Source organism: Ranitomeya variabilis, chromosome 3 (genome assembly GCF_051348905.1).
Source record: "Ranitomeya variabilis isolate aRanVar5 chromosome 3, aRanVar5.hap1, whole genome shotgun sequence".
In the NCBI taxonomy this organism is placed as follows: Eukaryota; Metazoa; Chordata; class Amphibia; order Anura; family Dendrobatidae; genus Ranitomeya; species Ranitomeya variabilis.
In genome coordinates, this window is record NC_135234.1 from 652,479,191 (window position 1) to 652,495,417 (window position 16,227).

Consider the following 16,227-nt stretch of genomic DNA (forward strand, 5'->3'; position numbering starts at 1 on the left):
CTACATCTGTGGAGTTGAGTGAGGTTTTTTGTTTTTTTTGTGGGGCGAATTGATGTTTTCATTGATACTATTTTCAGCTACTTGTGTTTTGATCACTTTTGGTTGTATTTTTTAGGGAGGTGTAGTGACCAAATAACCGCAATTCTGGCGTTTTGATTTTCTTCTCTTTATATTTTGTTAGATCGGACTTTTACGAACACAGCAATACCACATAAGGGTATGTTTCCACGTTCAGGAAACGCTGCGTGTTTGACGCTGCGTTGAGCCGCAGCGTCAAACACACGGCGTCCAGATGTTACAGCATAGTGGAGGGGATTTCATGAAATCCCGTCTCCACTATGCATTACCTGAGTAAAATCTTGACCAAATCCTGATGCAATCCTGAAACGTGGACACATACCCTAATAATAAGTGTATTATTTTTAAAATGCTTTATTTTTAGTGGGGTAAAAAAAGGGTGACTTCAATTGTTATGTTGTTGTTTTTTCTTTTTTACTTTTTACTTTTAGTCCTCTTAGTGGACTTTGAACCTTTGATCGCCAAATCACTTATACTGCGGTATATACTTCAATACTATGGTATGAAGCGATTAATGCCACACTGCTCACATGATTCTTTACAGAACGTATCTTTAGGTTGCTCTACATTTTTACCTTTTGATAGCAAATCCCCCTTGGAAAAGACCATAAGAAGTAGCACAAAAAAAGGCCAAAATCTCTGGAATCGTATAGGGGGATTTAAGAAAAAAAAAGTTATTTATTTTATATCAGTCTCTTTTTCTTAGAGACAACTGTGAAATAAATCCTGGAAAACCTCTTTAAATTGTACAGAATTTTAGTTGTTAAATTAAAATAATAAGGGGGTTTACTATTGTTGGTGCGGTCAGTGGAGTGAGGGGCACCTTTTGTATTTTCTGTGCATAAGGGCTCATACTCACTTGCGTGAAACTCAGATGGGTCTCGCATGTTAATACCCGGCGCTGCTTCCGGCACTCAGATCAGAGCGTGCCGCCGCATAGGAATACATGGAGCCGCATGCTCTGCTCCTCTGTGCCAGGTGCAGTGCTGGGTATTGCCGTGCGAGACTCATCCGAGTTTCCCACAAGTAAGTATGAGCCCTTACTGGCATGTAATTGAAAAGCTGAATGCGCATTTACCTAGTGCTGCATAGTTTTTTGCCCTAGAGATCAATAAAAGTCCCAGAGATGGTCTTCCACCATCAGCATATCCTAGCAAAATGCCATTATTGACTTTAGTGGAAAACTCCTTGAATTTGCCTGCACAACCAGTGTTAAGAATTAGCAACCCATCAATATTACATGATTAGAGAAAGTCGAGTCCATGACGGATGTTATATTCTCATAGACTTTGAGATTTGTAGAGTTTGGTTGTTTCTGTACAAAGTCATGTCACATTCACCTTTGTATTAGAAGGTCCTGGAGATGCAGATGGAATGCCACCGCGAGGCCCATCACAAGCAGCTGGCCCGTCTCCGGGATGAGATTAATGAGAAGCAGAAGATCATTGATGAACTGAAAGAGTAAGAAAGTGCACATGAGCTGACATGTATTCCAGAGGAATGGCACCTTTGTGACTTCTGAGCATATGGCCCTTTCAGTTCTTTTTGGCCAAATATGAAGCACCACTCCAGCATATATTTTTTTCAGTGCTTGAGTGGTGATTCAAATGTAAGCCTCCCTGCCCTTGTTCTTATACTCAGCTTCTGGTAACATCACCTTTTACTGATGTCGCTCTGGTCCTGCAGTGCCATGTTGTGCCTGTAACTTCTGAAGGACCGGAAGTCAGAAGTTACTTCACAAGAGCTCATTGTAAGGCCTGTTTCACACATCAGTGGCTCCGGTACGTGTGGTGACAGTTTTCTCACGTACCGGAGACACTGACTCACGTAGACACATTAAAATAAATGTGTCTCTGCACATGTCAGCGTGTTTTCACGGACCGTGTGTCCGTTTGAAAAACACGGAGACATGTCAGTGTTCGTGGGAGCGCACGGATCACACGGACCCATTAAAGTCAATGGGTCCGTGTAAACACGTACCGCACACGGATGCTGTCCGTGTGCCGACTGAGTACCACACGGACAGTGCAGGAGACAGCGCTAGAGTTAAGCGCTGTCCCCAGCGTGTGGTGCTGAAGCCGCCATTCATTCCTTCTCCCCAGCGAACGCTGCTGGGGAGAAGGAATGAATACCGGCTTCAGCACCACACGCAGGGGGGACAGCGCTTAACTGTAGCGCTGTCTCCTGCACTGTCCGTGTGGCACGTGTGCCACACTGATGTGCCACGTGAGCTCACGGACACACGGACACGGATAACTCCGGTACCGATTTTTCCGGTACCGGAATTATCTGGACGTGTGAGACTGGCCTAAGTCTGTGAGAGACACAACGAGGTCATAACGAGGCTTTCATAGAGAGGTGCTGAAAAGTGACCAGCATGCTTCACGAAACACTGGAGCTGCCGACAGGTGACTTTTCGCGTGAGCCCGACAGGCATGACACTGGAAAAGGATGATGGAGGCTCATGAGTATCTTACAGGGGACAGGAAAATTACATTTAAAGCACCACACAAGCAGAGCAATTAAAAACAAAAACCCGCTGGAGTGGTGCTTTAACTTTATGCATGAGACACCATCTCGCGCATTGAGTAGATTAGGCCAACTTTCTAAGCCGCATGAAGTCATGGGCTGCTGGTGGGATCCAAAGGAAGAAGAGGCAATTATTTGACATTAAATGAATATAAAAGGAACTTTCCCCCTGCAAAATTTCTACAGCCGAAAATTCTGCAAAATCCACAGCTGAAAAAAATCACTGTGGATTTTGTTGTAGAAATAGAGCAGATTTGCTGCACAATTAACCCTTTGTATTGCAAAGAGCCCAAGCCTGGCACAGAATTGGACATGCTGTAGTGCAGGTCTATTTACATTGCCAATATGCTCCACATACAATTCCTCAGTGGAAAATCTGCCTACACTGTGTTCCAAATTATTATGCAAATAATATTTCCTCATATTTTCTCTAAATTACCTATCTGAATTGCAGTCATTGTTATTTTCCAGTCATCTACTATTCTAGTATAGTTGCAGTGTTTTGGAACAAACTGCCTATGAAAACAGTATATTTAAAAAAAATAAACGCTCAAAATGCATGTTCCAAATTATTATGCACAGCAGAGTTTTCAACCTTCTTTTTATTTTGAACAAAAAAAATGGTCAATTGTGAAGTTATAAGCATTATCAGCTTATTACAAAATGAAATCAAAGTTTTCAAGTGAAAACTTTATTCTAGGTGATGTTACATTTGCACATAGGACCCCTTGTTCGAAAGAAGCTTCTGAACTCTCTCGTCCATTGAATTTGTCAGTTTTTGGATGGTTTCTGCTTCAATTGTTTTGCATGTGGACAGAATACCCTCCCAGAGCTGTTGCTTAGATGTGAACTGCCTCCCGCCATCATAGACACTCCTTTTGATGATGCTCCCGAGGTTCTCAATGGGGTTGAGGTCAGGGGAAGATGGTGGCCACACCATAAGATTGTCCTCTTTTATGCCCATAGCAGCCAGAGATGCAGATGTGTTTTTTGCTGCATGAGACGGTGCATTATCATGCATGAAAATGATCTTGCTGCGGAAAGCACGGTTCTTCCTCTTGAACCATAGCAGGAAGTGTTGTTTTAGAAACTCCACATAGATTATGGAGTTCATCTTTACCCCTTCAGGGATCATAAAGGGGCCGACAATCTCTCTCCCCATGATTCCAGCCCAAAACATTACTCCACCTCCTCCTTGTTGGCGCCTTAGCCGTGTTTTCATGGGGTGTCCATCAACCAGCCATCCTCCACTCCATCCATCTGGACCACCTGGATAGAGGTGGTCGACAGGATGGCTTACGCACAGCTGCAAACCTCTGAAGGACCCTGCATCTTGTTGTTCTGGGTACGTTGGAGGCACCAGCAGCTTCAAAAACTTGTCTGCTGCTATGACAAGGCATTTTTGCAGCTGCTCTTTTAACCTTACGCAATTGCCTGTTGGAAAGAGTCCTCAATTTTTCCTTATCAGCACGCACACGTGTGTGCTGGGAATCAGCTACATACTTCTTGATTGTGCGATGATCACGATGAAGTGTCTTGGCAATGTTGATTGTAGTCATGCCTTGACCTAAATACTCCACAATTTGTTGCTTCTCAGCAGCCGACACATCCTTTTTCTTTCCCATTTTGGCAAAAAATGTAGGCTGCTTAATAATGTGGAACAGCCTTCATAAGTAGTCTTGCCTTTATTTGGACACACCTGCCAACTAATTTGCACAGGTATCTGCAATTGCTTTCAGTGATATAAAGAGCCCTGACACACATCACCATCAATGAGTTTAAATGACAAACAAAAAAATTGTAACCTTATCACTCCTAAACTCTATGTACATAATAATTTGGAACACAGTGTGTACACCATAGGAGAAAATCCCGTAAAAGTTTCTCAAAATTAACAGGCCCTGAAGGCTCTTGCTTTATTTTTTTATAAGCTATTTTATTAAATATGAGATGTCTTGAGAGTTTTCTTAATTATCTCCAGAACAAAAATGAAGAAAAACTCTTCTATTTGGTACAAAATTGAATAATTTAATCCATTCTCTAATTGTTCAGTCTGAACCAGAAACTGCAGCTGGAGCTGGAGAAGTTGAGAGCCGATTATGAGAAACTGAAGAGCGAGGAACACGAGAAGAGCCACAAACTGCAGGAGCTGACGTGAGAGTCCATGGAAGGCAGAACTGCTTAGGACATAATGCACATTATCATCTCATATTAACTTTTGGGCTAAAAGTTTTGTGGGGAGCCAATGGACACAGTGGTGCTGTGGTCCCCAAAATCTGACAGTGTTTACATCTGCATCATTGAAATTTTATATGGGTTATTTATTTCCAGTGATGGATATTGTGCAGGTTATTACCAGTGATGGATATTGTGCAGATTATTTATTACCAGTAATGGATATTGTGCAGGTTATTTATTACCAGTGATGGATATTGTGCAGGTTATTTATTACCAGTGATGGATATTGTGCAGGTTATTTATTACCAGTGATGGATACTGTGCAGGTTATTTATTACCAGTGATGGATATTGTGCAGGTTATTTATTACCAGTGATGGATATTGTGCAGGTTATTTATTACCAGTGATGGATATTGTGCAGGTTATTTATTACCAGTGATGGATATTGTGCAGGTTATTTATTACCAGTGATGGATACTGTGCAGGTTATTACCAGTGATGGATATTGTGCAGGTTATTTATTACCAGTGATGGATATTGTGCAGGTTATTTATTACCAGTGATGGATATTGTGCAGGTTATTACCAGTGATGGATATTGTGCAGGTTATTTATTACCAGTGATGGATATTGTGCAGGTTATTTATTACCAGTGATGGATATTGTGCAGGTTATTACCAGTGATGGATATTGTGCAGGTTATTTATTACCAGTGATGGATATTGTGCAGGTTATTACCAGTGATGGATACTGTGCAGGTTATTTATTACCAGTGATGGATATTATGCAGGTTATTACCAGTGATGGATACTGTGCAGGTTATTTATTACCAGTGATGGATATTGTGCAGGTTATTTATTACCAGTGATGGATATTGTGCAGGTTATTTATTACCAGTGATGGATATTGTGCAGGTTATTACCAGTGATGGATATTGTGCAGGTTATTTATTACCAGTGATGGATATTGTGCAGGTTATTTATTACCAGTGATGGATATTATGCAGGTTATTACCAGTGATGGATATTGTGCAGGTTATTTATTACCAGTGATGGATATTATGCAGGTTATTACCAGTGATGGATATTGTGCAGGTTATTTATTACCAGTAATGGATATTGTGCAGGTTATTTATTACCAGTAATGGATATTGTGCAGGTTATTTATTACCAGTGATGGATATTGTGCAGGTTATTTATTACCAGTGATGGATATTATGCAGGTTATTTATTACCAGTGATAAATACTGTGCAGGTTATTTATTACCAGTGATGGATATTGTGCAGGTTATTTATTACCAGTGATGGATATTATGCAGGTTATTTATTACCAGTAATGGATATTGTGCAGGTTATTTATTACCAGTGATGGATATTGTGCAGGTTATTTATTACCAGTGATGGATATTGTGCAGGTTATTTATTACCAGTGATGGATATTGTGCAGGTTATTTATTACCAGTGATGGATATTGTGCAGGTTATTTATTACCAGTGATGGATACTGTGCAGGTTATTACCAGTGATGGATATTGTGCAGGTTATTTATTACCAGTGATGGATATTGTGCAGGTTATTTATTACCAGTGATGGATATTGTGCAGGTTATTTATTACCAGTGATGGATATTGTGCAGGTTATTACCAGTGATGGATACTGTGCAGGTTATTTATTACCATTGATGGATATTATGCAGGTTATTACCAGTGATGGATACTGTGCAGGTTATTTATTACCAGTGATGGATATTGTGCAGGTTATTTATTACCAGTGATGGATATTGTGCAGGTTATTTATTACCAGTGATGGATATTGTGCAGGTTATTACCAGTGATGGATATTGTGCAGGTTATTTATTACCAGTGATGGATATTGTGCAGGTTATTTATTACCAGTGATGGATATTATGCAGGTTATTACCAGTGATGGATATTGTGCAGGTTATTTATTACCAGTGATGGATATTATGCAGGTTATTACCAGTGATGGATATTGTGCAGGTTATTTATTACCAGTAATGGATATTGTGCAGGTTATTTATTACCAGTAATGGATATTGTGCAGGTTATTTATTACCAGTGATGGATATTGTGCAGGTTATTTATTACCAGTGATGGATATTATGCAGGTTATTTATTACCAGTGATAAATACTGTGCAGGTTATTTATTACCAGTGATGGATATTGTGCAGGTTATTTATTACCAGTGATGGATATTATGCAGGTTATTTATTACCAGTAATGGATATTGTGCAGGTTATTTATTACCAGTGATGGATATTGTGCAGGTTATTTATTACCAGTGATGGATATTGTGCAGGTTATTTATTACCAGTAATGGATATTGTGCAGGTTATTTATTACCAGTAATGGCTATTGTGCAGGTTATTTATTACCAGTGATGGATATTGTGCAGGTTATTTATTACCAGTAATGGATATTGTGCAGGTTATTTATTACCAGTAATGGCTATTGTGCAGGTTATTTATTACCAGTGATGGATATTGTGCAGGTTATTTATTACCAGTAATGGATATTGTGCAGGTTATTTATTACCAGTAATGGCTATTGTGCAGGTTATTTATTACCAGTGATGGATATTGTGCAGGTTATTTATTACCAGTGATGGATATTGTGCAGGTTATTTATTACCAGTGATGGATATTGTGCAGGTTATTTACCAGTGATGGATATTGTGCAGGTTATTTATTACCAGTGATGAATATAATGCAGGTTATTTATTACCAGTGATGGATATTGTGCAGGTTATTTATTACCAGTGATGGATACTGTGCAGGTTATTACCAGTGATGGATATTGTGCAGGTTATTTATTACCAGTGATGGATATTGTGCAGGTTATTTATTACCAGTGATGGATATTGTGCAGGTTATTACCAGTGATGGATATTGTGCAGGTTATTTATTACCAGTGATGGATATTGTGCAGGTTATTTATTACCAGTGATGGATATTGTGCAGGTTATTTATTACCAGTGATGGATATTGTGCAGGTTATTTATTACCAGTGATAGATATTGTGCAGGTTATTTATTACCAGTGATGAATATAATACAGGTTATTTATTACCAGTGATGGATATTGTGCAGGTTATTTATTACCAGTGATGGATATTGTGCAGGTTATTTATTACCAGTGATGGATATTGTGCAGGTTATTTATTACCAGTGATGGATATTGTGCAGGTTATTTATTACCAGTGATGGATATTGTGCAGGTTATTTATTACCAGTGATGGATATTGTGCAGGTTATTACCAGTGATGGATATTGTGCAGGTTATTTATTACCAGTGATGGATATTGTGCAGGTTATTTATTACCAGTGATGGATATTGTGCAGGTTATTACCAGTGATGGATATTGTGCAGGTTATTTATTACCAGTGATGGATATTGTGCAGGTTATTTATTACCAGTGATGGATATTATGCAGGTTATTACCAGTGATGGATACTGTGCAGGTTATTTATTACCAGTGATGGATATTGTGCAGGTTATTTATTACCAGTGATGGATATTGTGCAGGTTATTTATTACCAGTGATGGATATTGTGCAGGTTATTACCAGTGATGGATATTGTGCAGGTTATTTATTACCAGTAATGGATATTGTGCAGGTTATTTATTACCAGTGATGGATATTATGCAGGTTATTACCAGTGATGGATATTGTGCAGGTTATTTATTACCAGTAATGGATATTGTGCAGGTTATTTATTACCAGTAATGGATATTGTGCAGGTTATTTATTACCAGTAATGGATATTGTGCAGGTTATTTATTACCAGTGATGGATATTGTGCAGGTTATTTATTACCAGTAATGGATATTGTGCAGGTTATTTATTACCAGTAATGGCTATTGTGCAGGTTATTTATTACCAGTGATGGATATTGTGCAGGTTATTTATTACCAGTGATGGATATTGTGCAGGTTATTTATTACCAGTGATGAATACTGTGCAGGTTATTTATTACCAGTGATGGATATTGTGCAGGTTATTTATTACCAGTGATGGATATTGTGCAGGTTATTTATTACCAGTGATGGATATTATGCAGGTTATTTATTACCAGTGATGGATACTGTGCAGGTTATTTATTACCAGTGATGGATATTATGCAGGTTATTTATTACCAGTGATGGATATTGTGCAGGTTATTTATTACCAGTGATGGATATTATGCAGGTTATTACCAGTGATGGATATTGTGCAGGTTATTTATTACCAGTGATGGATATTGTGCAGGTTATTTATTACCAGTAATGGATATTGTGCAGGTTATTTATTACCAGTGATGGATATTATGCAGGTTATTACCAGTGATGGATATTGTGCAGGTTATTTATTACCAGTGATGGATATTATGCAGGTTATTACCAGTGATGGATATTGTGCAGGTTATTTATTACCAGTGATGGATATTGTGCAGGTTAGTTATTACCAGTGATGGATATTGTGCAGGTTATTACCATTGATGGATATTGTGCAGGTTATTTATTACCAGTGATGGATATTGTGCAGGTTATTTATTACCAGTGATGGATATTATGCAGGTTATTTATTACCAGTGATGGATATTGTGCAGGTTATTTATTACCAGTGATGGATATTGTGCAGGTTATTTATTACCAGTGATGGATATTGTGCAGGTTATTACCAGTGATGGATATTGTGCAGGTTATTTATTACCAGTAATGGATATTGTGCAGGTTATTTATTACCAGTGATGGATATTATGCAGGTTATTACCAGTGATGGATATTGTGCAGGTTATTTATTACCAGTAATGGATATTGTGCAGGTTATTTATTACCAGTGATGGATATTATGCAGGTTATTACCAGTGATGGATATTGTGCAGGTTATTTATTACCAGTGATGGATATTGTGCAGGTTATTTATTACCAGTGATGGATATTGTGCAGGTTATTTATTACCAGTAATGGATATTGTGCAGGTTATTTATTACCAGTAATGGCTATTGTGCAGGTTATTTATTACCAGTGATGGATATTATGCAGGTTATTACCAGTGATGGATATTGTGCAGGTTATTTATTACCAGTAATGGCTATTGTGCAGGTTATTTATTACCAGTGATGGATACTGTGCAGGTTATTTATTACCAGTGATGGATATTGTGCAGGTTATTTATTACCAGTGATGGATATTGTGCAGGTTATTTATTACCAGTGATGGATATTGTGCAGGTTATTTATTACCAGTGATGGATACTGTGCAGGTTATTTATTACCAGTGATGGATATTGTGCAGGTTATTTATTACCAGTGATGGATATTGTGCAGGTTATTTATTACCAGTGATGGATACTGTGCAGGTTATTTATTACCAGTGATGGATATTATACAGGTTATTTATTACCAGTGATGGATATTGTGCAGGTTATTTATTACCAGTGATGAATATTGTGCAGGTTATTACCAGTGATGGATACTGTGCAGGTTATTTATTACCAGTGATGGATATTGTGCAGGTTATTTATTATCAGTGATGGATATTATACAGGTTATTTATTACCAGTGATGGATATTGTGCAGGTTATTTATTACCAGTGATGGATATTATGCAGGTTATTACCAGTGATGGATATTGTGCAGGTTGTTTATTACCAGTAATGGATATTGTGCAGGTTATTTATTACCAGTGATGGATATTGTGCAGGTTATTACCAGTGATGGATATTGTGCAGGTTATTACCAGTGATGGATATTTTTCAGGTTATTTATTACCAGTGATGGATATTGTGCAGGTTATTTATTACCAGTGATGGATATTGTGCAGGTTATTTATTACCAGTGATGGATATTGTGCAGGTTATTTATTACCAGTGATGGATATTGTGCAGGTTATTTATTACCAGTGATGGATATTGTGCAGGTTATTACCAGTGATGGATATTGTGCAGGTTATTACCAGTGATGGATATTGTGCAGGTTATTTATTACCAGTGATTGATATTGTGCAGGTTATTTATTACCAGTGATGGATATTATGCAGGTTATTTATTACCAGTGACGGATATTGTGCAGGTTATTACCAGTGATGGATATTGTGCAGGTTATTTATTACCAGTGATGGATATTATGCAGGTTATTACCAGTGATGGATATTGTGCAGGTTATTTATTACCAGTGATGGATATTGTGCAGGTTATTTATTACCAGTGATGGATATTGTGCAGGTTATTACCAGTGATGGATATTGTGCAGGTTATTTATTACCAGTGATGGATATTGTGCAGGTTATTTATTACCAGTGATGGATATTGTGCTGGTTATTTATTACCAGTGATGGATATTGTGCAGGTTATTTATTACCAGTGATGGATATTGTGCAGGTTATTTTTTACCAGTGATGGATATTGTGCAGGTTATTTATTACCAGTGATGGATATTATGCAGGTTATTACCAGTGATGGATATTGTGCAGGTTATTTATTACCAGTGATGGATATTGTGCAGGTTATTTATTACCAGTGATGGATATTGTGCAGGTTATTTATTACCAGTGATGGATATTGTGCTGGTTATTTATTACCAGTGATGGATATTGTGCAGGTTATTTTTTACCAGTGATGGATATTGTGCAGGTTATTTATTACCAGTGATGGATATTATGCAGGTTATTACCAGTGATGGATATTGTGCAGGTTATTTATTACCAGTGATGGCTATTGTGCAGGTTATTTATTACCAGTGATGGATATTGTGCAGGTTATTTATTACCAGTGATGGATATTGTGCAGGTTATTTATTACCAGTGATGGATATTGTGCAGGTTATTTATTACCAGTGATGGATATTGTGCAGGTTATTTATTACCAGTGATGGATATTGTGCAGGTTATTTATTACCAGTGATGGATATTGTGCTGGTTATTTATTACCAGTGATGGATATTGTGCAGGTTATTTATTACCAGTGATGGATATTGTGCAGGTTATTTATTACCAGTGATGGATACTGTGCAGGTTATTTATTACCAGTGATGGATATTGTGCAGGTTATTTATTACCAGTGATGGATATTGTGCAGGTTATTTATTACCAGTGATGGATACTGTGCAGGTTATTTATTACCAGTGATGGATATTGTGCAGGTTATTTATTACCAGTAATGGATATTGTGCAGATTATTTATTACCAGTGATGGATATTGTGCAGGTTATTTATTACCAGTGATGGATATTGTGCAGGTTATTTATTACCAGTGATGGATATTGTGCAAGTTATTTATTACCAGTGATGGATATTGTGCAGGTTATTACCAGTGATGGATATTGTGCAGATTATTTATTACCAGTGATGGATATTGTGCAGGTTATTTATTACCAGTAATGGATATTGTGCAGGTTATTTATTACCAGTAATGGATATTGTGCAGGTTATTTATTACCAGTAATGGATATTGTGCAGGTTATTTATTACCAGTGATGGATATTGTGCAGGTTATTTATTACCAGTGATGGATATTTTTCAGGTTATTTACTCATTTCTATTTTCATCAGATTTCTGTACGAGAAGCACGAGCAGTCTAAGCAGGATCTCAAAGGGCTCGAGGAGACTGTTGTAAGTAGATCTCGCATAGTCTGATGTATCATCGTTATAAAAAATATTATTGGGATCCTTACTGATCTGTAATTGTTATCTAAGGCCCGTGAACTCCAGACCCTCCACAATCTTCGGAAGCTTTTTGTTCAAGACGTCACATCTCGGGTCAAGAAAGTAAGTTGACTTCTCAGGATCCACAATGACTTATGTGACTCTATGGATGGAATAAGCCACAAATAAGATGTAAGCTTTGTATTTCTGCAGGTGCAGTGCATAAAAGGATAGAAGTCATTCACTTGCAATGTAAAAACATTTAATGTTCTGCTACTTAAAATTGGTTGTTCAATTAGGACCTGATCGTGTGGAAAGAACAATATAAGGGAGATTGTCTATTCAGAAATATCTTTGTTATGGTGGTGGACCCTTCAGACGTCTCTCTTGTTTCTCCTATAAGTATGCTTTCCTTGGTGTGGCTGAGAGGGCATGTCTTCTCTATGGGAAGAAGGGCGTAAGCCTTTGTCAGACTTTGGCAGCTTATCTCTAGGGAAAACAAAACGAATGGGCAGTCAAATTCAGAATGTCCTATCTTTTTCTTCCCCGACATCATCTGTTACAGGAGCTCTGATACACATGACATGGCCAGCTGACTTTATATATATTGGGACTAGTGATGTGATGAGCGAATATACTCGGTACTCGAGATTTCTTGAGCATGCTCGGGGGTCCTCCGAGTATTTTTTAGTGCTTGGAGATTTAGTTTTCATCACCGCAGCTGAATGATTTACATCTGCTAGCCAGCATAAGTACATGTGTAAGTACATGTGGGGGTTGCCTGGTTGCTAGGGAATCCCCACATGTACTTATGCTGGCTAACAGATGTAAATCATTCAGATGGGGAGATGAAAACTAAATCTCCGAGCAATAAAAAGTACCCGGAGGACACCCGAGCGTGCTCGGGAAATCTCGAGTACCGAGTATATTCGCTCATCACTAATTGGGACCTTTAGCTAGAGCAGAATTCCACAGCAAGGGGCGGGCAGAAAATTTATAGGTACCGTCTGCTTTTTTGCAGAGATTACATCCCCAGTTGCTATTTATCCAGATGAGTCAATCCCAGTATTTTGTAGTTATGAGTATGGTAGCCATTGCCATGAACTTCTATACTTTCCACTTAGGAAAGCACAAACTTGGTAATCTGCTGATTATAGATAAGAATGGAGAAGATACCACATGTGCATGACCTTTTTACGTCGAGCTGTTCAGAAGAAGTAGGGAAAAGGAATTCTAGTTTTATGACTTCTTGTATGTGTCAGAGACATCACTTGATATAGGGTGAATGGTCAAATGTAAAAAAAGCAATCAATATATTTGAATTATGTTTCTAATTATTCTCATAACGACTAATATAAAGGACTGTATAGTACAGTTGGTGCAGATACACTCGCAGGACCAGGTCCATCGGCCTCGTTAATAATCTCTGATCGTCAGATGAAAGCCCTGAGAACAGCCTCCTTCCTCCCGACATCCCTGGCTCATCTTTTGATTAGCCATTCTGGCGGGACATCATCGTTGCAGCGTGACGCAAATGTGATGTCGCACCAGGCTGGCTAATCAAAAGATGAGCCACAGATGCCAAGAGGTAGGAGGCGTTCCTCAGAGCTCCTGTCCAGACCAGTGGCCTTTGGACCGGGTACTGTAAACTGATTCGTACCGACTCTACTGTACAGGTATTAGAATATGACAGACTTGTGTACTGCATCTTCCATTAAAATACCAATGTATCTATATAGAGTGCTGAAATGGAACCCGAGGATAGTGGGGGGATTCACTCCCAGAAACAGAAGATTTCCTTTCTTGAGAACAACTTGGAGCAACTTACAAAGGTTCACAAACAGGTAGGTGATGCAGCTATTGTGTACGTGAAAGCTAGCTTTACTTAAAAGAAAGGACAACTGTGAAAAAAAAAGAAAAGTGTATTTGTTGTTCACAAACTGAGCACCTCATATCATTGTGTGTGCAAAGTGTACTGGGAAATGCCATGAAGAGTCTGTGCTAGTGCATCTGCTTCTGTGCGGCATGAAGAGCTGACATGGACGCTCCTGCTTGGCTGCTGTTATCTCCTACATTGTGCCGGGGTAGAGCATTGCTGCCAAGTGCATGCCTTTGTTTTTAATTTGAGTTTTTCTCACCATACATAACTGGATGCAGAGCCTTGCCTATAACTAGGTGGGGATGTTTGTCCTGTTGGCAAGGATCATATTTGTCATTCATGTTCACAAATAAATTCTAATAACTCTAATGTAATCTTATATTATCATGGTATGTAATGAGCAACCAGAGAAGGGAGTGAGCTCACAATGTACTAGAGATGAGGGGCTTACACAATAGGTGCCAATTTATTCCCTTTCACTCTCCATGTATACAGTATAATATAATACACTTTCGTTGCATCATTTTGTTTCCTTTTGATGGTTATAAAGCACAGCACAGGGCTATTTCCAACACCAGCGTGTAGGTCTTGTCATTCAATCATTTTTTCACAGCAATCCTGGAAAATGACACAATATTTATTTCTAATGGATTCAATATTATTATGTAAATAAACACAACTACATGCATGCCTAGTAAGGGCTACATACATGCCTAGTAAGGCCTACATACATGCCTAGGAAGGGCTACATACATGCCTAGTAAGGCCTACATAAATGCCTAGTAAGGGCTACATACAAGCCTAGGAGGGGCTACATGCATGCCTAGTAAGGGCTACATACATGCCTAGTAAGGGCTACATTCATGCCTAGTAAGGCCTACATACATGCCTAGGAAGGGCTACATACATGCCTAGTAAGGCCTACATAAATGCCTAGTAAGGGCTACATACAAGCCTAGGAGGGGCTACATGCATGCCTAGTAAGGGCTACATACATGCCTAGTAAGGGCTACATACATGCCTAGTAAGGCCTACATACATGCCTAGGAAGGGCTACATACATGCCTAGTAAGGCCTACATAAATGCCTAGTAAGGGCTACATACAAGCCTAGGAGGGGCTACATACATGCCTAGTAAGGGCTACATACATGCCTAGTAAGGGCTACATTCATGCCTAGTAAGGCCTACATAAATGCCTAGTAAGGGCTTCCTTCAAGCCTTGTAAGGGCTATATACATGCCTAGTAAGGGCTACATACATGCCTAGTAAGGCCTACATACATGCCTAGGAAGGGCTACATACATGCCTAGTAAGAGCTACATACATGCCTAGTAAGGTCTACATACATGCCTAGGAAGGGCTACATACATGCCTAGGAAGGCCTACATACATGCCTATTAAGGGCTACATACATGCCTAGGAAGGCCTACATACAAGCCTACCAAGGGCTACATACATGCCTAGTAAGGCCTACATACATGCCTAGGAAGGGCTACATACATGCCTAGTAAGAGCTACATACATGCCTAGGAAGGCCTACATACAAGCCTACCAAGGGCTACATACATGCCTAGTAAGGCCTACATACATGCCTAGGAAGGCCTACATACATGCCTATTAAGGGCTACATACATGCCTAGGAAGGCCTACTGTTGTGAATTTGGATTCTGGGCTCCCCCGGTGGCTACTGGTGGAATTGAACTGGTGTCTTCATCTTCTCTGTTCACCTGTTCCCATCAAGATGTGGGAGTCGCTATATAACCTTGCTGCTCTGTTAGTTGCTTGCCGGTCAACAATGTTATCAGAAGCCTCTCTGTGCTTGTTCCTGCTCCTAGACAACTACTAGATAAGTTGGACTCTTGTCCATGTTTGTTTTTGCATTTTTGTTCCAGTTCACAGCTGTAGTTTCGTTACTGTGTCT

The 16,227-nt window shown here is 39.0% G+C and overlaps 1 protein-coding gene and 1 long non-coding RNA gene across 5 annotated transcripts in view; one reads left to right on the forward strand and one right to left on the reverse strand.

The window, feature by feature from the left end:
- The window catches only part of KIF5A (kinesin family member 5A), a 231,481-nt gene that overhangs the window by 164,922 nt on the left and 50,332 nt on the right, over window positions 1–16,227 (forward strand). For 2 of the 4 annotated variants that reach the window (XM_077297746.1, XM_077297749.1), the window contains exons 19-23: window positions 1,430–1,539; window positions 4,660–4,761; window positions 12,333–12,393; window positions 12,478–12,549; window positions 14,166–14,270. In XM_077297746.1, coding sequence (XP_077153861.1) covers window positions 1,430–1,539; window positions 4,660–4,761; window positions 12,333–12,393; window positions 12,478–12,549; window positions 14,166–14,270 — 450 coding nt within the window. The remainder of the gene's footprint in view (window positions 1–1,429; window positions 1,540–4,659; window positions 4,762–12,332; window positions 12,394–12,477; window positions 12,550–14,165; window positions 14,271–16,227) is intronic. The other 2 variants (XM_077297748.1, XM_077297750.1) reach the window with 1 other exon arrangement.
- LOC143816849 (uncharacterized) overlaps window positions 1–16,227 on the reverse strand; it is a 98,516-nt gene that overhangs the window by 27,834 nt on the left and 54,455 nt on the right. The window contains exon 2 of the long non-coding RNA XR_013224007.1: window positions 1,419–1,531. This is a non-coding gene — a long non-coding RNA (uncharacterized LOC143816849). The remainder of the gene's footprint in view (window positions 1–1,418; window positions 1,532–16,227) is intronic.